The 26,168-nt window shown below is 40.1% G+C and overlaps 1 protein-coding gene across 1 annotated transcript in view; it reads right to left on the bottom strand.

Annotated features, from left to right (window-relative positions):
- ERC2 (ELKS/RAB6-interacting/CAST family member 2) overlaps positions 1-26,168 on the bottom strand; it is a gene marked incomplete at its 5' end in the record, with an annotated part of 568,754 nt that overhangs the window by 74,918 nt on the left and 467,668 nt on the right. Inside the window, one exon of the mRNA XM_083352921.1 lies at positions 11,702-11,833. Within this exon, the coding sequence (XP_083209047.1) occupies positions 11,702-11,833 (132 nt within the window). The remainder of the gene's footprint in view (positions 1-11,701; positions 11,834-26,168) is intronic.

Raw genomic sequence — 26,168 nt, 5'->3', positions numbered from 1 at the left:
TCTTTCTAGGGCCTCAGCATCATTTTTGTATCATGGTGGCTAACTTGCTTCCTGCTCCAGCTGTATCTCTCCTCCCTCACGCGCATCCTTCAACCCCAAATGTTTCCTCTATGTCTAAAGATGGAAGGGAACAAGTGTGGGACTGAGCAGAGGCAGCAAAGATGGTACAGTCCTAAAGAGTGTACTCTTATAGAAAATGTGAATCTAAAAGGACTTTGCCTGATAGGAAACATGCTTCGCTTCTCTCAAGATGCCAACAATTTTCTGCTCCAAGTGCAATTTTATCAGCTTCATTGCATGTAGTTCCAGAATTTTACTTAACCATTTAGAATGATTCAGAACATATTTATTTAGAATAAATACTGTTCCAAACTACCCTAATATGAATGAGATCCTGATTTTTTTTTGCTTCATTTAAATTGAAAATTTACTTCCACATTTACAATTACCTTGCTTTTTCTTTCTTTTGCAAGCATTTTATTTTTATGTGTGTAACATAAAATAGAAACTGTCAGAATAGTATTAGTGGGCAGAATTAAATTAGTGTGGTTTTGAGAACAAAGAATTTTCCAGCTGAGAGATTATTTGATTTAAAAAGAAAAGGAAGGAGGGAAGAAAGATGGCTTGAAAATGCCTGCTTTTTCAGGATAAATCTGTTGAATATTAATGATCATGGATTCTACTGAATTTTTCTCAGGCAGATGGTAATTGTTCCATTCTAATTCTTCTGCCTGGATTACAAGTGCAGTCAGATGTTAAATAATTTCCCAGGATGGGATCAAATCTTTCTAAGCTGTTGGATACTCCCTTTCTAAAATGTTTGTCATGCAACATTATATTGTCTCTTCTCATTGAAAACAGGTTAAATATGTTTTTTTTTCCTGTGGAAACGGTTAAATGCTCTATTCTTGTTCACCTGTTCAGGTAATTCTTCCAAAAAGTGTTAGTGTAAGGCACTGGTAAAAAATAATGCACATATTAGATGATGCAAAATGCTGTTCTTCAAGCATTGTTCAGCAGGAAAAGTGATAAAGATTCCCTCTAGATTAGATCAACTTCATGCTGTTTTGTTGACTATCTATCTATCAATCTATCTATCTATCTATCTATCTATCTATCTATCTATCTATCTATCTATCTATCTATCTATCTATCTATCATCTGTGTATGTGTCTATACATATATATAAATAAATCTTCAACAATGATTTGGATGAGAGGATAGATAGGGAACATCAAATTTGCAGACGACACCAAACTGACAGAAATAGCCAGCACTCCAGAAGATCGGCTTAAAATACAGAAGGATCTTGACAGACTTGAACATTGGGTGCTATCTAACAAAATGAAATTCAGTGGTGAAAAAAGGAGGCAAGAAAAATCAAATGCACATGTATAGTATAGGTGGCACCTTGCTCGATAGTAGTAACTATGAGAGGGATCTCGGAGTCCTAGTAGACAATCACTTAAATATGAGCCAGCAGTATGCTGCAGCTACCAAAAAAGTCAATACAGTGCTAGGATGCATTAACAGAGAGATAGAATCAAGATCACATGAAGTGTTAATACCACTTTACAATGCCTCGGTAAGGCCACACTTGGAATACTGCATCCAGTTTTGGTCACCACGATGTAAAAGAAGATGTTGAGACTCTAGAAAGAGTACACAGAAGAGCAACAAAGATGATTAGGAGACTGGAAGCTAAAACATATAAGGAACGGTTGCTGGAATTGGGTATGTCTAGTTTAATGAAGAGGAGGACTAGGGGTGATATGATAGCAGTGTTCTAATATCTCAGGAGCTGCCACAAAGAAGAGGGAATCATGCTATGGATGGAAACTAATCAAAGAGAGAAGCAACCTAGAACTAAGGAGAAATTTCCTGACAATTAGAACAATTAATCAGTGGAACGACCTGACTCCAGAGGTTGTGAATGCTCCAACACTGGAAGTTTTTGGGAAGAGACTGGACAACCATTTGTCTGAAATGATATAGAGTTTCCTGCCTGAGCATGGGGTTGGACTAGAAGACCTCCAAGGTCCCTTCATCATCATCATCATTATTTATTACTTTTTAAATTGATTTGCCACCTATATTAGCATACCATAGCACAACATAGCATATCATCATATATGATATGATATAATAATATAATATAATATAATATAATATAATATAATATAATATAATATAATATAATATAATATAATATACCGTATATACTTGAGTATAAGCCGAATTTTTCAGCCCACTTTTTGGGCTGAAAAATTCCACTTCGGCTTATACTCCAGTCAACAAAAAAAACTTACCGAGGACTTGTGCGCGGCCGAGGCTTTGGTGCTTCCGGGATCGCCCGCACCTCTCCCAAGCCACCGCCGTCCGAGACCTGCCGAAGTTTGGGGAGGTTTGGGGAGGTGCGCACGCACCTCCCCAAACTCCGCGCCTTGCCTGCCTGCTTCTTTCCGCAGCGGAAAGAAGCAGGCAGGCAGGGCGCGGAGGAACGGAGACTTGCCGACGTTTGGGGAGGTTTGGGCGCCTCCCCAAACCTCGGCAGGTCTCCGTTCCTCCGCGCAGACCTGCCGACGTTTGGGGAGGTTTGGGCGCCTCCCCAAACCTCCCCAAACCTCGGCAGGTCTCCGTTCCTCCTGCCGACCTTTGGGGAGGTTTGGGCGCCTCCCCAAACCTCCCCAAACCTCGGCAGGTCTCCGTTCCTCCTGCCGACCTTTGGGGAGGTTTGGGCGCCTCCCCAAACCTCGGCAGGTCTCCGTTCCTCCGCGCAGACCTGCCGACCTTTGGGAAGGTTTGGGCGCTTCCCCAAACCTCCCCAGGTCTCCGTTCCTGTTTGGGGAGGTTTGGGCGCCTCCCCAAACCACCCCAAACCTCGGCAGGTCTCCGTTCCTCCGCGCAGACCTGCCGACCTTTGGGGAGGTTTGGGCGCCTCCCCAAACGTCCCCAAACCTCGGCAGGTCTCCGTTCCTGTTTGGGGAGCTTTGGGCGCCTCCCCAAACCTCCCCAAACCTCGGCAGGTCTCCGTTCCTCCGTGCAGACCTGCCGACCTTTGGGGAGGTTTGGGCGCCTCCCCAAACGTCCCCAAACCTCGGCAGGTCTCCGTTCCTGTTTGGGGAGCTTTGGGCGCCTCCCCAAACCTCCCCAAACCTCGGCAGGTCTCCGTTCCTCCGCGCAGACCTGCCGACGTTTGGGGAGGTTTGGGCGCCTCCCCAAACCTCCCCAAACCTCGGCAGGTCTCCGTTCCTGTTTGGGGAGGTTTGGGCGCCTCCCCAAACCTCCCCAAACCTCGGCAGGTCTCCGTTCCTCCGCGCAGACCTGCCGACCTTTGGGGAGGTTTGGGCGCCTCCCCAAACGTCCCCAAACCTCGGCAGGTCTCCGTTCCTGTTTGGGGAGGTTTGGGCGCCTCCCCAAACCTCCCCAAACCTCGGCAGGTCTCCGTTCCTCCGTGCAGACCTGCCGACCTTTGGGGAGGTTTGGGCGCCTCCCCAAACGTCCCCAAACCTCGGCAGGTCTCCGTTCCTGTTTGGGGAGCTTTGGGCGCCTCCCCAAACCTCCCCAAACCTCGGCAGGTCTCCGTTCCTCCGCGCAGACCTGCCGACGTTTGGGGAGGTTTGGGCGCCTCCCCAAACCTCCCCAAACCTCGGCAGGTCTCCGTTCCTGTTTGGGGAGGTTTGGGCGCCTCCCCAAACCTCCCCAAACCTCGGCAGGTCTCCGTTCCTCCGCGCAGACCTGCCGACGTTTGGGGAGGTTTGGGCGCCTCCCCAAACCTCCCCAAACCTCGGCAGGTCTCCGTTCCTCCTGCCGACCTTTGGGGAGGTTTGGGCGCCTCCCCAAACCTCCCCAAACCTCGGCAGGTCTCCGTTCCTCCTGCCGACCTTTGGGGAGGTTTGGGCGCCTCCCCAAACCTCGGCAGGTCTCCGTTCCTCCGCGCAGACCTGCCGACGTTTGGGAAGGTTTGGGCGCTTCCCCAAACCTCCCCAGGTCTCCGTTCCTGTTTGGGGAGGTTTGGGCGCCTCCCCAAACCACCCCAAACCTCGGCAGGTCTCCGTTCCTCCGCGCAGACCTGCCGACCTTTGGGGAGGTTTGGGCGCCTCCCCAAACGTCCCCAAACCTCGGCAGGTCTCCGTTCCTGTTTGGGGAGCTTTGGGCGCCTCCCCAAACCTCCCCAAACCTCGGCAGGTCTCCGTTCCTCCGTGCAGACCTGCCGACCTTTGGGGAGGTTTGGGCGCCTCCCCAAACGTCCCCAAACCTCGGCAGGTCTCCGTTCCTGTTTGGGGAGCTTTGGGCGCCTCCCCAAACCTCCCCAAACCTCGGCAGGTCTCCGTTCCTCCGCGCAGACCTGCCGACGTTTGGGGAGGTTTGGGCGCCTCCCCAAACCTCCCCAAACCTCGGCAGGTCTCCGTTCCTGTTTGGGGAGGTTTGGGCGCCTCCCCAAACCTCCCCAAACCTCGGCAGGTCTCCGTTCCTCCGCGCAGACCTGCCGACCTTTGGGGAGGTTTGGGCGCCTCCCCAAACGTCCCCAAACCTCGGCAGGTCTCCGTTCCTGTTTGGGGAGGTTTGGGCGCCTCCCCAAACCTCCCCAAACCTCGGCAGGTCTCCGTTCCTCCGTGCAGACCTGCCGACCTTTGGGGAGGTTTGGGCGCCTCCCCAAACGTCCCCAAACCTCGGCAGGTCTCCGTTCCTGTTTGGGGAGCTTTGGGCGCCTCCCCAAACCTCCCCAAACCTCGGCAGGTCTCCGTTCCTCCGCGCAGACCTGCCGACGTTTGGGGAGGTTTGGGCGCCTCCCCAAACCTCCCCAAACCTCGGCAGGTCTCCGTTCCTGTTTGGGGAGGTTTGGGCGCCTCCCCAAACCTCCCCAAACCTCGGCAGGTCTCCGTTCCTCCGCGCAGACCTGCCGACCTTTGGGGAGGTTTGGGCGCCTCCCCAAACCTCCCCAAACCTCGGCAGGTCTCCGTTCTTCCTGCCGACCTTTGGGGAGGTTTGGGCGCCTCCCCAAACCTCCCCAAACCTCGGCAGGTCTGCGCGGAGGAACGGAGACCTGCCGAGGTTTGGGGAGGTTTGGGGAGGCGCCCAAACCTCCCCAAACAGGAACGGAGACCTGCCGAGGTTTGGGGACGTTTGGGGAGGCGCCCAAACCTCCCCAAAGGTCGGCAGGTCTGCGCGGAGGAACGGAGACCTGCCGAGGTTTGGGGACGTTTGGGGAGGCGCCCAAACCTCCCCAAACAGGAACGGAGACCTGCCGAGGTTTGGGGACGTTTGGGGAGGCGCCCAAACCTCCCCAAAGGTCGGCAGGTCTACGCGGAGGAACGGAGACCTGCCGAGGTTTGGGGACGTTTGGGGAGGCGCCCAAACCTCCCCAAACAGGAACGGAGACCTGCCGAGGTTTGGGGACGTTTTGGGAGGCGCCCAAACCTCCCCAAAGGTCGGCAGGTCTGCGCGGAGGAACGGAGACCTGCCGAGGTTTGGGGAGGTTTGGGGAGGCGCCCAAAGCTCCCCAAACAGGAACGGAGACCTGCCGAGGTTTGGGGACGTTTGGGGAGGCGCCCAAACCTCCCCAAAGGTCGGCAGGTCTGCGCGGAGGAACGGAGACCTGCCGAGGTTTGGGGAGGTTTGGGGAGGCGCCCAAACCTCCCCAAACAGGAACGGAGACCTGCCGAGGTTTGGGGACGTTTGGGGAGGCGCCCAAACCTCCCCAAAGGTCGGCAGGTCTGCGCGGAGGAACGGAGACCTGCCGAGGTTTGGGGACGTTTGGGGAGGCGCCCAAACCTCCCCCAAACAGGAACGGAGACCTGCCGAGGTTTGGGGACGTTTGGGGAGGCGCCCAAACCTCCCCAAAGGTCGGCAGGTCTGCGCGGAGGAACGGAGACCTGCCGAGGTTTGGGGAGGTTTGGGGAGGCGCCCAAACCTCCCCAAACAGGAACGGAGACCTGCCGAGGTTTGGGGAGGTTTGGGGAGGCGCCCAAACCTCCCCAAACAGGAACGGAGACCTGCCGAGGTTTGGGGAGGTTTGGGGAGGCGCCCAAACCTCCCCAAAGGTCGGCAGGTCTGCGCGGAGGAACGGAGACCTGCAGAGGTTTGGGGAGGTTTGGGGAGGCGCCCAAACCTCCCCAAAGGTCGGCAGGAGGAACGGAGACCTGCAGAGGTTTGGGGAGGCGCCCAAACCTCCCCAAAGGTCGGCAGGTCTGCGCGGAGGAACGGAGACCTGCCGAGGTTTGGGGAGGTTTGGGGAGGCGCCCAAACCTCCCCAAAGGTCGGCAGGAGGAACGGAGACCTGCCGAGGTTTGGGGAGGTTTGGGGAGGCGCCCAAACCTCCCCAAAGGTCGGCAGGAGGAACGGAGACCTGCCGACGAGCCGCGGCTACACAGGGTATTCCTGTGTATTCAGGCTTGCAAAATGGCGGATCGAGCCTCTGCTGGCGGCAGAGGCTTGCAGAACGGCGGATCGGCTTATACTCGAGTCAATAACTTTTTCCAGTTTTGGGGGGTGAAATTGGGGGTCTCGGCTTATACTCGAGTCGGCTTATACTCAAGTATATACGGTAATATAATGTAATGTAATATAATATAATATAATATAATATAATATAATATAATATAATATAATATAATATAATATAATATAATATAATATAATATAATATAATATAATATAATATAATATAATATAATATAATATATAATAATAATAATATAATATAATATAATATAATAATATAATAATATAATATAATATAATATAATATAATTAATATAATATAATATAATATAATATAATATAATTAATATAATATAATATAATATAATTAATATAATATAATATAATATAATATAATATAATATAATATAATATAATATAATATAATATAATATAATATAATATAATATAATATAATATAATATAATATAATATAATATAATATAATGTAATATAATGGAAAAGGTAAAGGTAAAGATTTCCCTGTCCCTGTCTGACTCTAAGGCAGACATGTCAAACACAAGGCCCAGGGGCCGGATCTGGCCCGCAACATGGTTTCATGTGGCCCGCGAAGCCATCCTGGAAACAGTGAGGGAACGGCCCCCACTGCCTTGGCCCTGGCCCAGAGACCCTCCTTCTGCCAGAGACCCTCAGATCTGTCCCATTCCTGCCCAGGCCCCCATAGGCACCCTTGATGCAACGATGTAGAGCTGGCCACGCCCACCCAGTAGGCCATACGCACTCTAGCCACGCCTACCCAGTAGGCCACGCCCATCCAGGCCACACCCACCCGGCCCCTTGAGGGCAACCGCAATGCTGATGCGGCCCTCAATGAAATTGAGTTTGACACCCCTGCTCTAAGGCATGGTGCTCATCTCTGTTTCTTGGTTTACAGAGTCAGCATTGTCTGAAGACATTTTCTGTGGTCATGTGGCCAGCATGGCTACTGTGACCTACCCACCAAAGTGGTACCTATTAATCTACGTGCATTTGCTTGCTTTTGAACTGCTAAATGGGAAGGAAGTGGTGCAAGTAATGGGAGCTCATCTCATTGTGCAGCACTCAGGTCTCAAACCCAGGCTGTCAGTTTTGCAGCTGACAAGTTCGGCATCTTTAACTGCTGAGCCTTATATTATTAGTGTAGTGTAGTGTAGTGTAGTGCAGTACGTAGTATATTCCTAATAATACTATATATACTTCCTAAAACTAAGTCCAGCCCTGTTTAGCTTTCTGAGATCAGCTAAGGTCATCTAGAGGCAGCTCCTTTCCTGAGCAAGACAGAGTAGAAAACAAATAAATTTAGATACTATTAGGACAAAAAGAAAGATTCCCTTTCTAAAAAACACTTGAAAAATTTCTAGTTCTTTGGAAAACTTCAGTAAAATGCCTATCTCCTCAGTGTCTCTGCTCACAAATAAGATACAGAATCTGCCTACATCTTAGATGTTTTTCAAATGAAATGCTTCCGGAATATTTGCTAGGACCTAAGATCAATTAAAAATGCTTTACAACACAATTGTCACAAGTGTCATGATTTGCTTCTGCTTCTTCAGTTAAAAAAAGCTTGCCTGACAAGACTTGTAATAGATGCCTTTCATGTCCTTGAGCACAAAGAATTAACATCTCAACTTAAAGTAAATCTAGTGAAAATAATGTACTCATCTTATGAAATAGTTTTTTCCTCCCAAAGAGCATGGCATAAGGGGGTTAGTATAAGGCATCCTATTCTTGTCTTCTTGTCTGCTGCCTATAACTGATGGTTTGAGCTATCAAACATGTTACTACTGGCCCCAGGGCTGTGAAAGCTTTCTAGCACTTGCAGGCAATTTTACTTTTTTTAACACAGTGATTGCCAAACAAGGGACTTCATTTCTCACTCACTGTGACCTGAAAAGACTCCAATTTTCTATCGTATATAGGACCCTCAAAACCAAAATCTCAGAAGGTGTTAATCTTCAATATACAAGAAACAATAAGGCCAAACAGAATGAAGTAAAAAAAAATATATCTCTCATTCATTTGGTTTATATCCCACCTTTTCTCAAGCCAGCTTACATAAAGAGCCTGCTTCATTTTATTCCCGCAAAACCAACCTTGTGAAATAAGTTGTGCTGTGAAAGAATGACAGCCCAACGTCACCTGTATCTGAGCTCCGGTCTTCTCAGTTCTACTCCTGTATTTTAACTACTCTATCCTACTGGCTCTATCTTTTATGAATCTCCTGGAATTTTTTTGTGACTTTATACCATTGTTGGGAATTAAATCAGTCCAGAGATTTTTGTATGACACAAACTAGCTTAATAAAACTATGATACAATCAGTTGACAGTAGCTGTACAAAAAAAATAGATACATACACTTTGGCATGTCAATGGTTAATTTGAAGTTTGCTTGATTCCATTTGCTAGTGGTCAGACTCTGGCTGACTGTACAGTTTTCCAATGGAATAATTAATCCTTCATTAATCAGATACTGCTGTATATATATTAGTCCCTCCATCACTTGTTATTCTGCTCTTTGTCTCCACAGTGTTCTTACTATTTAAGTATCACTTGTACTGTTTATTTAAAGCTAATTTTTGCTATCAACTTGATTGCCAATGGTTAAGGTAGCCAGTTTTTAGTTAAATAAAAATGCCCAGAGATTTGCAAATATTACCTTGGGCAAACCAAGACATTCTGAAAATATGTCCTTATAAGAGACTAATTTAGTCTAGAATATTCACATTTTACCCTTTCTGTATACAACCTCCTGAAACATTACCTAATAACCTCTAATAAAATTCATCCAGTTTTTAACTAGGTAATAAAAAGCCCTGAAATACACACTGAACCTCTCTCTTTTCTTTTTAGAAATAAATCTAATTCTCCTATTAAGCAATGTCCTCTTTGTGTTTATATCTAAACACTGGTCCACTTGTCATTTCCTCCACCTCCTCATTAGACCTCTATTTTCAGCATTTCCCTTCAAACAAAAATATTTTGTCTTATTCTTATGCGTATTGGACCATGGAAAAATGAAGGATAAGTTATATAGCTATAAATGTTATGCTTTTCTCCTAGTTTCTTCTAATATACACTTTGTTAGCAATTTTGTATGTTATATACTTTTTTAAACATGCATTTTGAATTCATTTTTAAGGTTATATTCAATGTTCTCGCACTCTCCCCATGCAACTCTTCAAGCCTCAATTGACAACATTTAAAAAAGGGTCTATCTGGATTCAAATCCATAATTTTGCTTGGGGGCTGTTAATTAGACCAGTTGCCATTCCCATGTGCATTCTACACATTTTCCAAACCAAGCCCTTCGTCAGATGAATGGAATGGTGACCTCAGCTTGTATTCTGTTAAAGGAACCTTGGACTGTTGGTTCAAAAGTGAGATATCAACATTGTCCAATAATCAAAGATGAATAAGAAGGAAACTCTTGCCAAGATTTCTTTGAAAAGTGTGTTCAGAGCGTGGGTGGGGTATTACAGAGCGAAATGTGGAAAGTCATTCAGTGCAGTAGTAACAAAAGTTTTATTTCATGTTGGCCGAGATGAGGAAATGGCTTTTTCATGAAAGAATCTCTCTCTTTCAACACCTATCACCTTTCTTTGTTCAGTAGTTGGTTCTTCCTTCTTTTGGACAGACTCTGCAGGGAATGAAATAAGGAGCCAACATGATGTGCTGGATAGGACCGGGGAGACTCAGGTTTAAGAAAATCCTCAGCCATTCATTTCTTCACTTAATGTATCCCACAAAGTCATTGTTTGGGATACAGTTGGAGAAGGGAGTGTTCTGTATATGGCCTTAATTGCTTAGAAGAAAGTGAAGGTGTATACAGTATCTAACAAATAAAATAAAATAAAATATCTTTCTCCCTCACCAGATTGCAAGCAGCACAGTGGCTCACTTAGTTAGGGCACTGGGTTGACAATCAGTAAGCCCACGTTTGAGACCCGAGTGCTACTGTGTGAAGGTGCTTTGCTCCAGCTCCTGCCAACCTAGCATCTTGGAAGCATGCAAGCTTGAGTAGATAGGTACCATTTTGGTGGGCACATTAATGGGGACATGAAAGGAGCCCCCAAACAGGTGTTTCCCCCCCCCACCCAGGCAACAGTGATGTCACTGGCTAATCCTGTCAACCCTGGTGCCTGGTGCTTCCACATGAACATGAGTGACCAGATGGCATGGATATGCTAAGTCTTTTCATTTCTTTTGCCCAGAATTTGGATTCTTCCTTTAATCTCAGCTTCCCACTATTTTTTCCCCTTATCTATTTGTGAAAAAGGCAGAAATTTTATGGATAATATAATCTTTGATATTTGAAGTGTTTTGATTAGGAGAAACAAATAACATTGTTTTGTTAATTTAATATTAAAGGACATACAGCCACTTAAGTAGATATACCTTTTATTAATATTGATCAACTTCTCATCGTCCTGTGTGCTCCCACAGGGAGGGCCTTCTTAGGGTACCGCCGGTTAAGGAATGCCGGTGGGTTATACCCAGGGGAAGGGCGTTCTCTGTGGGCGTTCTCTGTGGCCCTTTGGAACCAGCTTCCCACGGAGCTTAGGACCACCCCCGACCTTCGCTCATTTCGTAGGGACTTGAAAACTTGGTTTTTTGAGTTGTCTGGCCCAGACTGAGGGGTTTTAATTTTTAATTAATGGGGTTTTAGTTAAGTTCAGGGATTAATTTAATCTTAGTTTTAATCGTTTTTAATTGTATATGATGTATTTTAACTTTTAATTTTCCCTGTACACTGCCCTGAGTCCTACAGGAATAGGGCGGTATATAAATTTAAATATAAATAAATTATCACATTCACCTCAGGTTTGGGTTTTTTTTTAAGCAAGCTGAGTTCATGAAACAAAGCCAGAATAGATTATATTTGTGTAGATCAGCTATCTAAGCAACCAAACCTCTCCTCTCCATTAAAAAGCAATTATTCAAAAATATTTTAATGGTTACATTGAGATCCTTCAAAAGTGCTATGAAAAGAAGAAGGAAGAAATCATAACAAAAGGAAGAAAAAATACCAAAGGAGGAGAGACGAAGGAAAATGTTTGGATTCTCTGAGTGATGGAAATAAATAACAAAGCTATTCATTTCAACGAGCAGATAAATTATATTGTTTATTTCTCTCTTTGAACCTTTATTTTGTCTTGAAAATTGTCCTGGTTAAGAGGTATAAAGTATAAAATTAAAGCAAGAAGAGTGGTGCCTCACCTGTTCTGGAGAGGGTCTATGATTGGAGTGTGTCCTTCCAGGAGATCTGTGATGGTGGTGGTGGTGATGGTGGTGGTAGTGATGATGGTCATCATCATAGTTGTCTGCCATCAGTTTCATTCTGTTCTGAGTCTGAAGGAAATAAAAAATACCAAATGCTATAATGCATTAGACAACATCTCTATTATGAGGCTAATATTTCTTTCTCTAATGAAGAATGTGGTATGGAATATTTGGTAGCTGGTTATCAGGAATTATCTGAGGCTGGAACAGGTAGTCACCTGTTTTTGTGTTTAATAACTTGCATGGATCCACCAACAAATCAAATTTCAGAATTATCTCTATCGTGATTACCTGTGAATTTCAAGAATATTTGGCTTTTTTTAGCAGAAAAATAAACTTTTTTTCCATGATAACTAAGAATATGGAACTACTACAACACAACCTGAGCAGTCGTCAAGAACTGAGTAAGAATGAGTAAGAACATGAGATAGATAGATAGATAGATAGATAGATAGATAGATAGATAGATAGATAGATAGATAGATGGCTTTTTTTCTCATAGAACGCTCAGAATGGCGTTCGGGCACCTTTTTTTGAAAAAGCAAAAAAAAAAAACTCCGTCTGAAAGCCTATTGCAGGGCTAGGCAATCTTGGCCCTTTTTTATGACTCATGGACTTCAACTCCAGAAATCTTGAGCCAGCCATGCTGAGGGGAAAGGTGAGCCATGCTGGCTCAGGAATTCTGGGAGTTGAAGTCCTTGAGTCATAAAAGAGCCTGCCCTACAGGAGGACATTAAAGCCATTTACAGGGTTACTTCTTTGGGAACTAAACTTTTAGAATCTAAAACAGCTAATTAAGAAAAGCCAACAGGAAAGAACCTCACATTTTTCATCTGCTTCTGTCTTTTGGAAGGTAAAATTAGATAAAAACATAATTATTTCCTCTGTTAACATCACTGCAATGAAATCAAACATTTTTCTCAATGTAATATGTCTAATTTAGCTGATGCTAGAAAAAATAATATCTTTTGTACAGACTCTTGAAAACTATTCTGAATATAACCTTCTGTTACAACTAAACCACTTTAAATTAAACAATTCTTAAGAATCAAATGTTCTTAATTTGGACTTTACTTTTACTGTTTGGACTGTTGTGTGTTTTGAAAATAGATTAGTATCTAGTTATGTTGCACTTCAGTCTTTAAATAATTAATCTAGTATATACATAACAATATATGATGTTTTCCATGGTGAGGTTAACATCAATAACAACATTTATTAAAAAGGCTAAAATAATTTCTGGTGGTATTATCTGTACATTAAAATTTTGTTTAGTCACAATCTTTCACTTTTCACAAGCAGTGGTCATGTATCCTAGCAAAAGATGTTACATATGTGCATAAGCATAGTCAGTAGCATATGTCATTTTAAAAATATCAGACATGCAAAGAAAGAAAAATAAGTCCAAAATATCTGTATTACATCCAGAAATGCTATCTTTGCAACCAATATTTCTCATCCATAACTATGGCACCCTAAGGATACCTGCATATATGCAAACGCTTCTCTGGGATCAGTAACACAGCAGGGATTGCTTTTTCCTTCCAGTAACAGATTGCTGGGAAATACAAAACATGGCCTTAAGAATTCCAATGTTTGTTACAAAATTTTCTGGATGTGGTTGGAAAGAAGCCTAGAAATGCCAGCACAAATACATCACACTTGCTGAATGTGCACACGCAACTAATTATAATCTTCAATTATATGTGATATGCTATCAAGGAAAATGTATAGATATAGCCAGCAGACGTTTAGGGAACCTTTATTTTTCATACACTGTTCGAATTTTGTTTTAATGCCATGGTGATACACAATCAAATGTAGTCAGTCTTTTTTTTTTAATCCCAAAGCATCTGTTCGTTAAATACAGTATAACAAAGTTTTGGATGATGGAATTATTTTTTATCTAAGGATAACTAATGATAACAGCTCTTAAATCTGTTATTTTTATTTTTGCACAAAAAAATTGTATAATTTGCATTTGCATTCATTTACAAATGGAATATGTTGTTAAAATGTATTGGTGTTGAAATAATTAGTGCACACATATACCTAAAACCAGTTTATTGCATTTGGCAATTGTACTAAAAAAAAATCTCGTTGTCAACCAATATAATTCATTTAATTTGAAATCAAGTGAAAAATTGATTTAAATTATTTTATTAAAACAAATTAATGGCAATTCTTTTATAAGAAGTTGCCTCAAACAAAATGAGTTTGACATGCCTGCTCTAGATAGTTGAATGCTCCAAAATAAATTATAGACCAGGCCTGTACATGCAGCCTACCAAGTACCCTTGGACAGACCACAGACTTTTTTTTTAAAAAAAGTAATAAAATCACCACCACTGCCCTGAAAGTCATGTTGCCTAGTGCCTCCATGGCTTACCATGACCATGAGCTCCAACACTGTAGATGCTCCTCTAGTCACCAAATCATTGATTAGCCCACCAGCATTCCTTTGCAGACCACAAAGATTTTTAATTTATCAGTGTGGGCCTTTCCCTTCTACAAGTTGCACAGACCTCTTCTAGATTTTCCTCTTGCCTTTCTGAGTTAACTCCTTGGTCTATCACTGAGCAAGAATTGACTTTGTAGGGAAGCATATTATCATTTGATGTATATTTAACATATGTTCTACCTTTATTTACCGATTATATAATATCTGTATGCAATTTGTATGCACCTGGCGAAGTTTGAGGCAACTTACAATATTTTTAAAATCATAAGATTAAAACATAAAAGCAGGGCTTTTTTTCTCATAGAACGCTCAGAATGGCGTTCCGGCACCCTTTTTTGCACAAAAAGAAAAAAGCTTTTGCACAAGCTATGCTACTCCCTCTATTGGCTTTCAAAAGCCTATTGGCTTTTGAAAGCCAATAGGAATTGCTGCTGAGTGTGCCAAAAGACTTGGCCGGCAAATGTTGCACCAGCAAGTTGTCTGCAGCGAAGGCGATTTGGCAGGAACTTTGCATCCCTCCCTGCTGCCCAACTACACTATCTCAACTAGGTAAGTAAAAGAGGACAAGGAGTGGGAGGTGGGTTCTGTGGAGTCCATGTGCACTCCTTCCTTGTGCTCCCCTGTGTCAGCCAGGCTGGTGGCCTACCTGGTGCTGGACCTGTGCCACCGTCGCCTCGCCCTGTATGCCTAAGTGGCCGCTCTGCATCGCCTGGCCCGCCCCGCCTCCGCCGCCCGCCCTGTGCAGCCCCGCCATATAGAGTGGGCCCTGCTGCTCCCACAGCACCAGCCACGCCAGCTCCAGCCCTGGGGGGCAGCCTGCCACCAACACCCCTCGCACCCGTGACCGCAGCAACGCTCCCCCCGCCTCCTGCGGCTTCCAAGATGAGAGTTCCAGCACCTTTTTTTTTTTTAGAAAAAAAGCACTGGATAGATAGATAGATAGACAGAGGATGGATGGAAGGATGGATGGATAGATGGATGGATAGATGGATGGATGGAATGAACCTATGTAGTCATCTCATGGAATCAGCAGGAAAGCTTAAACATCAACCTTCATGGACTGAACACTTTTCTACAAGCCCCACATCCTTCCATAACGTTTAATACTGGACCATAAAAGAGAGATATGCTTCAGAGATTGAATATTTATTTATTTATAAGAAGCCATACTTCTAAAAACCACATATTCTAAACAATGCACAAAAGCTAGCCATGGATCACACCTCTTTTATTGAAAGCATTGCATTTTGCATTTCAGATTCACCATTGGATAAATGCAGTGTAAAGATTTAGAGCAAATGGGCCTAATAGGTAAATGTAGGAATCCAACTTTCCAGCTCTACACATATAATCTAAATAGTTGATGACTCCTCCTGGCCAATAATCTAGAACATGCAGCATGTGTGGGCTAATAAGAAAAAAATAGAAAACATTTATCAAACTTAAACTCTCTTTTAATATGAATTGATGACTGACATTCTAAACTTGTGCACTTATTTTTACTGATTTGCAGTCATAATTTTTTATAGACTCTGAAACCTAGCCCCCAATCCTAGTGAGAAATCCCTTTTCAATCTACACAGCATCTACTGGATTTTAAGGATTGGCCTTCTCAAATAAATCGTCTCTGACTAACAAAGGAAAGCAAAACAAAAAAATTCTACAAGTAGGGAAAAAGATGATCTTAAATTTTTAGCAACCGGTTTTCTAAGAAAGGGCACCTCTAATCCTTACCCTATTTCTTCTTTGAATTTTTCAACCATTTTATTTGTTTATTTTCTTATTAGTGAACAGCTTTAAATTTCCTATCTTTCAACTGTATCCTATAAAAATGCACAAGTTAAACAAGAAGATATATGCAATCCTGAAAGTGTTTCCTATAATGAGGTGTTGGGGATTAAACTTGTCTTGTAGTAAGAACTGTGAATGAATGATGCCATTTTCTTAATATAGTGCTGAAACATACAGTAAATAAAACACTTTTAATATTGATTCTTGCTGAATCCAAACCATTGAAAAGCAAACACAAAACGACAGCTAATACAAAGTATGCTACACTGAGTAGGGCAGCTAAATAAATTGATTAAATAAAGAAACATTACAATATTTCACGGTATAATTATCCTTCTGAAGCCTTTTTCCAGTGTAACTGCATCCTATCTTTTGATTAATACCAAATTATGTGAGAACTTTCTAATGAAAAGAACATTGTTTTGCTGACTTACACATTGGCTAGAATAACAGGAACATGCAAAGTTTAAAATCACATTTTGGCTTCTCTTATAGCATTTTCATAAGAAATATGCATTTATATTCATGATGCTTAACTTGGACATTGCATCTTCAGTGGTTTCACGCTTACAAGTATGACACAATGAGATGTCCGATTTTTAGAGGGTGAAACAGGAAAAATAAAAGCATCTAGAAAATAGGGGATAATTATTTTTATTTTCAATCATTTAAATTGAATACTGTGAAATATTGCAGCCCTGACTAATTCCTTTTAAGAGTCAGAAGGCTTTGTAATGCCAGGTATAGTTTTATTTCAGGAAGAAATTAATTAACTAGACTGGAATTTGTCCAGAACCTCAAGAGCTCTACACTTGAGAAACAAAAGAGCAATGGGACTTTTATTGACCCCATATGTTTAAGAGCTTAGGGGGGGAAAGAAAAAAAAACAAAAAAAAATAAGCATGCTTCCAAATGTACTGGGTCTCCTGGCAATGTGATGAAAAATATTGATCTGGAGGGAAGAGTGCCACCTACTGATTTTTTTCTGCCACCATTTCCTGTAGTTTCATGATTTTTTTTAAAAAAATATGTTGAAGTTCATTGTTTCCAGTTAGCACTGGACAGAATAAAATTAATCTGTTTCCAGTGGGTATCGGACGGAATAAAATTACCAGTCTTGAGTTAGTAATATACCTATGAGCATATGCTTTGGTATTTCTTCGCTTTTATGTTTTGGAAAATATGGTTAATCAAGTTTAGTTTGACTTATTCAATTAGTTTTGTAACTAATATTCAGTAAGTTCAATGATACATATGATGATTCAGCAACACTATCTTTTTCTTCAAGACATTTTTTACTTCAGCTTGTAAAACTGGCTTTCAGTTGCTTTAAGTATAATGGCAGTTTTAATTCTAAATTTAACTTCATATTTTGTTTTGCGTTTCATTATTAAGTATTTCACTTGCACAATCAGGAAGTGACAACATTATTGCACAGAATGAAAAGACACAAGTGGGACACATTATTTCTCTATTGTGCAAAACCTTTAGGATTCATGTCTGATCAAATGCTTATGGAAACTTGCAGTGGGAATTACGCACACATAGGAAGAGGACAAGGGGATCAGATACATAAACAGTTATACTATGGAAAAATATGCTTTTGAATAAATAATTCCTCCTTGGCAACATATTCTCCTGGCTATACTTAATCTGATATTTCACTTAGCAGAGCCAAATTATAACAAAGGGATTGATCCTTAAGGATTATCACTTCATGAAGCAAGTCCCTGGATAATACATTCTGCAACTTATCCTGTTAGCAACCAAATAATGAAAATCATATTGTAATGTAAGCTTGGCTCCGAAGGCCATCTTCAGACGTCATGTGTTTAGTTCAGGTATCAGTAGAAAAAGGTCTGAACTAAAAGTTTTTGATGAATATGCTAATGTTCTTTAAATATCTTATATATGAAAAATCAGTTAGAAAACTTTATTATAGAAACTTTGCTTGAGAACGTATTCACATAGCATTTATTAAAAATTATGTTTTGAGATATTAATTCCAAATAATGTATCCTAGTCAAAATATCAATCCACCCAAATCTGAAAGTCACAAGGAATGGAGTTTGGAGTGATTCCAAAACAACCAGAAGATAATAATAAAGAAGCTTATAGTGAAGTGGAGTGGGTGAAAGATTTTATTAGATAATAAATATTAATAGAGTAGTTCATTATTTTAACAATGAAACAATATACTACTAGGACAAGAAGCAAAGTCTCTACAGTACCATAAAATAAAAAAGTGATAACTTTTGGATGACTTGTGATAGTCTAGACCTTCCCTATTTGATTTGTCTGAAATATTATTTGTTTCCATGCAAGACAAATGCAAGGGGTGCTGGAATATTTATATGCCATTTTTAAACTTATTTAAAAGAGCAATGAAAGTGCCATCCCAATCTCCTAGAAATATCACTTGCAGGTTCATAATTAGAGTAAGAGTACAGCTTAAAAGCCGAGTATAATTATTTTTTTTAAAAAAAATCCAACTGGACAATATTTACACTGGCATAACATTTCCCTTTCTAACAAAGCTCACTGAGCAAGTGGCCTTACGTACCCCAAGAACAGGAACAAACCATTTTAACTTTCTATGTTTTTTTAAAAAGTATTATATCAGATTCAGCAAAGATCCTGCAGGTTACAGAATACTAGTGAAAAATAGATCCATAAGAAGCATGGGAAACAGTTTATTTGGTTTTGGTTTTTCATAACTGCCTGCTGAGAGCATGTCAATTTCACACTAGAATAGAATAGAATAGAATAGAATAGAATAGAATAGAATAGAATAGAATAGAATAGAATAGAATAGAATAGAATAGAATAGAATAGAGCTGGAAGGGACCTTGGAGGTCTTCTAGACCAGCCCCCTGCTCAAGCAGGAGAACCTATACCATCTCAGACAAGTGACTGTCTAGCCTCTTCTTAAAAAAACTCCAGTGATGGAGTGGCCACGATTTCTGGAGGCAAGCTGTTCCACTGGTTAATCGTCCTCATTGTTAGGAAGTTTCTTCTTAATTCCAGGTTGCTTCTCTCTTTGGTCAGTTTCCAAATATTGTTTCTTGTCCTGCCCTCTGCTGCTTTGGAGAATAATTTGACCCCCTGTTGTTTGTGTCAGCCCCTCAGATACTGGAATACTGCTATCATGTCTCCCCTATTTCTTCTTTTTTTTAGACTAGCCAAACCCAAGTCCTGCAGCCATTCTTTGTATGTTTTAGTCTCCAGGCCTTTGATCATTTTAGTTGCTCTTCTCTGAACTTTTTCCAAGGTCTCAACATCTTTTTTGTAATATGGTGACCGAAATTAGTTACAGTATTCCAGGTGTGGTCTCACTAGGGTTTTATAATTACTCAAATATATTGTTTGCTAGGTTGGCCATTCACTTCCTTAAGTATAGAGAAAAAGTAGTATTGGTTGCTTCAGCCATTGTTTCTTTCTTCATTTTTATACATACATTTCATGATTTCATTCTGTTCTTACATATATAGAAACAGATAAGGAAACGAGTTCAACTAGTTATTCATAACCAAGGTCTTATCCTTCCTACACACAAACACACCTTAAAATTTTCCCTGCTTCCCTTACTAGTGGCCTTCTAGAAGAGCTTGAAACCTTGGCTCTATTGCTTGGCCTAGGGCCCCAACAGAGGTGTGCTGTGTTGGGGATGACTGATGGATAGAGAAGATCCCCACCCTCAGGCTGCCAATCATTTTGGTTTGTAGCTTTCATCTTTAACTCTCCTTGTTTTAATTGTCTTTTTTTTTACCTTGTCATTCTATTGTAAGCTGTTCAGAGATGCTGTATCAGTGAGATGGGTTGCACAACATTTAATAAATTTTAAAAATTTCTAGCTGCCTGTATTAATGAAAAATCTCCTCCATGTGGCAATTAGACTGGGAAAAAGACATTAATAGCACCATAAAAGGATGAAAGCATTTTTTTCCCTATGTAGCAAGAAGGCAAACCCATCGTCTAGATAGACAGATGGGTTACATTTAAACAATCCAGAAGACAAACTCAGGATCCAAAATGATCTTGACAAACTTGAACAAAGGGCCCTGTCCAACAAATTGAGTTTCAATGTGGAGAAAAGCAAAATTTTACATTTAGGAAGGAAAAATCAAAAGTAAAAGTACAGATTAGGCGAGACCTGGCTTAAAAACAATAACTGTGAGAGGGACCTGGAATCCTAGTGGACAATCACTTGACTATGAGCCAGCAGTGTGCAGCAGCAGCCAAAAAAGCTAATACAATGCTGGGTTGTATAAACAAAGGCATAGAATCAAGATCACGTGAAGTATTAATACCACTTTATAAAACCCTAGTAAGACCCTGCAGACAATTTTGGTCACCATATCACACAAAAAATGTTGCGAGTTTGGAAAAAATTCAGAGAAGAGCAACTAAGACGATCAAAGGCCTGGAGACTAAAACATATGAAGAACGGCTGCAGGATTTGGGTTTGGCTAGTCTTAAAAAAAGAAGAAATAGGGGAGACATGATAGTAGTGTTCCAGTATTTGAGGGTCTGCCATAAAGAAGAGGGGGTCAAATTATTCTCCAAAGCAGCAGAGGACAGGACAAGAAACAATAGTTAGAAATTGATCAAAGAAAGAAGCAACCTGGAATTAAGGAAAAACCTCCCAACAGGGAGGACAATTAACCAGTGGATTAGCTTGCCCAAAGAAATTGTGGGCACTCCATCACTGGAGATTTTTAAGAAGAGACTAGACAGTTACTTACCTGAAATGGTATAGGTTCTCCTGCTTAAGCAGGGGGCTGGACTAGCAGACCTCCAAGGTCCCTTCCAGCTCTATTCTATTCTATTCTATTCTATTCTATTCTATTCTATTCTATTCTATTCTATTCTATTCTATTCTATTCTATTCTATTCTATTCTATTCTATTCTATATTCTATTCTATTCTATTCTATTCTATTCTATTCTATTCTATATTCTATTCTATTCTATTCTATTCTATTCTATTCTATTCTATTCTATTCTATATTCTATTCTATTCTATTCTATTCTATTCTATTCTATTCTATTCTATTCTATTCTATTCTATTCTATTCTATATTCTATTCTATTCTATTCTATTCTATTCTATTCTATTCTATTCTATTCTATATTCTATTCTATTCTATTCTATTCTATTCTATTCTATTCTATTCTATTCTATTCTATTCTATTCTATTCTATATTCTATTCTATTCTATTCTATTCTATTCTATTCTATATTCTATTCTATTCTATTCTATTCTATTCTATTCTATATTCTATTCTATTCTATTCTATTCTATTCTATTCTATTCTATTCTATTCTATTCTATTCTATTCTATTCTATTCTATTCTATTCTATTCTATTCTAAAGGAGCTGTGGCCTAGATTAGGTAGGCAAGTTGGTGATTTCACTTTCAAGCCGTAAAAGGATCTACACAGGGAATTCAGCAATTCTATTCTTTCTGTAATCTGAAATGGGAATCCAAGTTCAAAGAAAATCCAGTGTCCAGTGGAGCACAAATAACAAGAAACTTAAATTTAATGTAGACTGAGATCAGCCATGCTAAAAATAGCCATGACATTTCACATTTTGGTTGTTTGATTTGTAATTTTTTCTGCTTTCATTATCAATAAGGGTGAGGATTTCCTTTTCAGAAGACTGAATATAGCATTGATAAAGTATAGGGAAGTGTTTGCATGAATAATAGAAGTATTTGTATTCATACAAACTATATCAAGAAGTATGTTTACAAAGGGCAACTGTAGTTTCATTTGTAAATTGGGCAGAGGTTTTATATATATTTATTTTCCTGTAAACCTACCTTTTCTCTTATTGTTAGTATGTTAAGACTCCAGTGAATTTACCCCATTGATTTCAAAGGCAATTAATTTTAACCAATCTAAGATATGGTGTTAGGCCTAGTCTTTGTGGAAATCTTATTGAATTCATCAGTGCTTACATGAAGACAGAATGCAATTTGTTATTAAATTCCAATCCTATGAAAAATGCTTCCAACGTGCTAGTATTTTTTATGAAAGGATTTGCAGGAATAGAAGACTCCATGCTTCTTCTTAGGAGGACACTAAGGGCACTTACTTTACCTAAAAATAAAACAAATAGTGCAATTATTTCTATATGATCAGAAATTCCAAACTGATTGATTCAAGGAATCACTACATCTAATGAGATAAAAATCTGCAGAAAAAATAGATTATGTTAGTGTTGTTTTAAAAAACATATCATTATTAGTGAATCTGTATTTGTAATGACCAGACTGAGCCTGAAGGAGGGGTCAAATGTGTCATGAATCCCTGCGTGCCCACAAGAGATCTAAATCCATCCCACCTGGAATGCCTCTCCTACCTCTGGCTTATTTTACTTAACCCCTTGTTGGTCAGATTCTAGTAAAGAGCTTAAGCTTGCAACAAATCTTTATACTCATTTGAACTTTGTGAATCTCCTGATTTTCCTGGTGCTTGGTAATATTAAGTCAAGCACCATTGGGTATTAGATAAATATGAATTTATCTATATATGTATTGATGTTCCTTCCATGTATCTGCTTTCGTAGATGTGGACCAAATAAACCCTCCTAGACTGGGGGTAGGGCAAAATGTAAAGGCGGGTTTTGCTAAGATCTTTCCCAATCCAGGCATAGTCTCTTTTCTGCAACTAAAGGTATCTTACAGCATTTATAAGATGCCCAAAGTGAAAGATAAGAAAGATGTCCCCAAAATATAGTTCTGCTGGAATAGTTGTATTTTCTTACTCTCTCTCTCTCAGTAAAAGACAAAACAAATAAAATGGAAGACAATGAAATGAGTCCATACAATAAGGCAAGGAGCCTAAAGAAATCAGAATGGCCCTTTTAAAAAAAAGCATTCTACTTCAGTGTGAAATGTGCCTGAAAGTAACACAATCAAAGCCTTCCAGATTGCTGGAAATGATTTTTAGATACACACTTTGGCAATTGCCTTGTCAACTCTTTCAGTTGACTAATTTCAACAGTAGCAGACAGGCAGTGCATTTATTTTAATGGTTTTAGAATTAAATTGCCATTTAATTAATGGCAACAACTTTGACACCTGTCATGGTACAGTTTTACAAAATGGGCTTGGTTATTGCAAGTGCATAATACAGCTCCTTCTTTCAAATCCTGATGGGTAATTGTCCTTTCACAAGCACCAGCTGGAATATTAGACACTTAACAGACTGGCAAACGTCATATTTTAACTGCCAAAAAGCCCCTTATCTAAACTATTACGACCAAATTTCAATTTCCACGGCATCTGTGACTGAATAAATTTATGCTGACAATTGACATTTCTCTTATGATCATCACACATTTGGGATCTCTGTTTCCTAAATGTCTGCAACCTCTGGGGGTTAAAGAAATGTAGCAGAGCATACCGGAGAGATGGTGTAGAACAGTGTAGTCAGTAATGTGTAGGCTGCACTCATGCTAAAAGTATTTGTCTCTGTCCTAAATAATAAAAGTGGTAATTACATGGAAGTATGTAAGAACCCAAATACAAAGAAAGGGGCTAAACTATATAATTAACACTTTGAAAAGGGAGATGTCTGGACTCTGAAAACATTTTAGACTAATATATGTGGGCAATTTAAGATGTTCAGATTGCTTTTTTTCCTGCAAAAAACCCCAACTCATTGAATAGATAACTTTCTGGAATGACTTTTTAAGAAAACAGATCCTGGAACTATTATACTATATTAAGATAGTTAACAGAAAATATATACAATGACCACTATTACTTTTTTTCCCAATCTTGAAATGTAAGCAGTACGAGATACGCTTTTATTTTATTTTCCATCTGATTAATGGTCTGCAATATGAACCATCATTTTCCTATAACTAAATATCTTATGGTAAGATCAGAGAAATGTCATTTTTACTGAGAATGATAAAGAAGGTTCTGTTTTGTAACAATGTTAATAAAAATGAATAATGGTTCTTTATTGGTTTTTTGAAAAAAAAATGTAAGAATCAGCTTGCAAATGTTGAGGAAAATTTCTCTAAGACATTGGGTAGTATTCAGTCAACATTGACCGATCTTAAAAAACTCAGGAAAGGAGGACATTATTAGCAATTGGATGGAAAACCACTACAAAATCCCAAGGCTATAGACTGGTATAGTAAGTAAAAAAAATCCATTTAGAAGGCAATGGCATCAGCTTCTATATCAATTGTCAAGAAAACAATGTATGTCCATGTAGTCACTTGAGGTCAATCTTCACTTGAGGGGGATGAACAATCGATATATTTCATGGGATCACTTGGACTGCAGCACCCATTTTATAAATGTATTTTTCCTTGTTTCTATCTGAATCAGGGCAAAAGAATCATTAAATCATAACCTCTCAATGAAATTAATAGCTAGAAAATCATCAAAACTACACTGCAGTCCATATCATATCACAGACAAGGAAAATATTTGTAATTTTTTATGCAGGTGACCTTTCAAAGAAAAATTCTAGTTGAGTATAAAAACAGTCTAGTTTCAATTTCTAAGTTGAATGGGACGGAGATAAAGTTCCCAATCCATTTGGCTGTGGGAAGACATAATAAAAAAACAGGGCTGCCACAAAGACTGTAAGCAAGATTGTCTAACAATGATTAGAAACGGGATATTCAATATTGTATTTCAGAAATCAGCATCCTAAGTAGTAAACCAAGACTGATCCCAAGAAGTTTGGCTGCTTGAGTCAAAAACTCCATAGGTCCAATTGCAGAAGCCAACTGAGCAGCGAATAGATTTGTCCTTCAGCACTACTAATGTGACTGTGTCAACTTCAGCCAAAGAAAGCAGTTTGCTAAAAGTTGCTGGCAGGTCACTGGAAACAGAGTCTCCCACATCTGCCTCTGCTTACTCCCTGCTCCACCTTTCTCTATTCTTCTTCCTTGACCACTGATAGATTCACATTCTGCAACCATTTGTGTGGTCTCTTCTGAACTAGCCTGCTGCTTGTGGGGGTTACCTGGGCTTTCAATATACTGGTTGAAGTTTCTCTTGCAGGCCATGTATTGTATTAGCAAGTGACTCATGAAATCAGAGGAGCACCCATGATTATAGATTGGGACAGTGGTATGTTGCTAATCATCCTTCCAACTGCAAGCTCTCAAGGTCTAAATCTAATAAAGCTGTTCAGCTGTACAAGGTACTGGAGATACATTTTTTCCTATGCATGCTTATAGTCATCAGGTTCTTGTTGCCGTCATGGAAGACTTATGAGTTCAATTATTTGTTTCCCTCTTCATTATTAATTACTCCTTTCCTGGGACTGCATACAGCATAACTGAATTAAAGGAAAAGATCCCAAAAGACAACATTTCCTGATCTTTCACATGTTAGAATTTCCTTAGACTTCTATTAATCAATAGTTCTGTAGCTGAATTATGTCCCTGCAGAATGTGTGTCTGCTACTTTTGGATACATTTCCTGGATACAGTTGATGAAAGAATGTTAAAATAAAAAAAAGAGACTAAGGTTTTTCTTATTTTTTATGCACTTCCAGTGTCATAAGATTTCAATGTCACCTTGGTGATTCCTAAAACTTTTATAAAACAGCGAGCTAATGAGTAGTGAAGATTGCCAAACACTAACATTGTTTCTGGCTGATATATTATGGACACCTGTGGTCTTGAAGTAGCTGGAACGTTTCTACATTGAAATTCTTGTAAGCATTTTTTGGCCAATTCTGTTTACATTTTTGGCTGGCCATCCTAATAATGAAAAAGGACAACTGGGGAATACATCAGTTATTCTTAACAATCCTTGGGGAACTTTAATTATAGCTCCCAGGCAAATTATTTCAAAGAGGAAATCTGACATCATTGCAAATATTTCACTAACAGCATTTATTTTATTTTCAAACTAGAAATATTAACTTGTTCAACTGCAAGCAAAGAACCAGATTTCTTTTAACGCAGCACTGACATATTCTATTTTTTATTTATATCAGATACTTAAACATGAACCAAGCTCGCAAAACAATTAATGATTCTAAACATCCACATATTTTGAACATTGCAGTTGTTTTTGTCTCTTTAAAATGTGTCCAATTTTGTCTTCTAAAAGTAACCATTCTTGAAATATCCTCAGATTTCAGAATGGTTGAATTATCTCC

The sequence above is a fragment of the Vipera ursinii genome (genome assembly GCF_947247035.1).
Source record: "Vipera ursinii genome assembly, chromosome: 2".
Classification (NCBI taxonomy): domain Eukaryota; kingdom Metazoa; phylum Chordata; class Lepidosauria; order Squamata; family Viperidae; genus Vipera; species Vipera ursinii.
The sequence above is the reverse complement of the archived record's forward strand: the minus strand, read 5'-3'. Positions and strand labels throughout refer to the sequence as shown.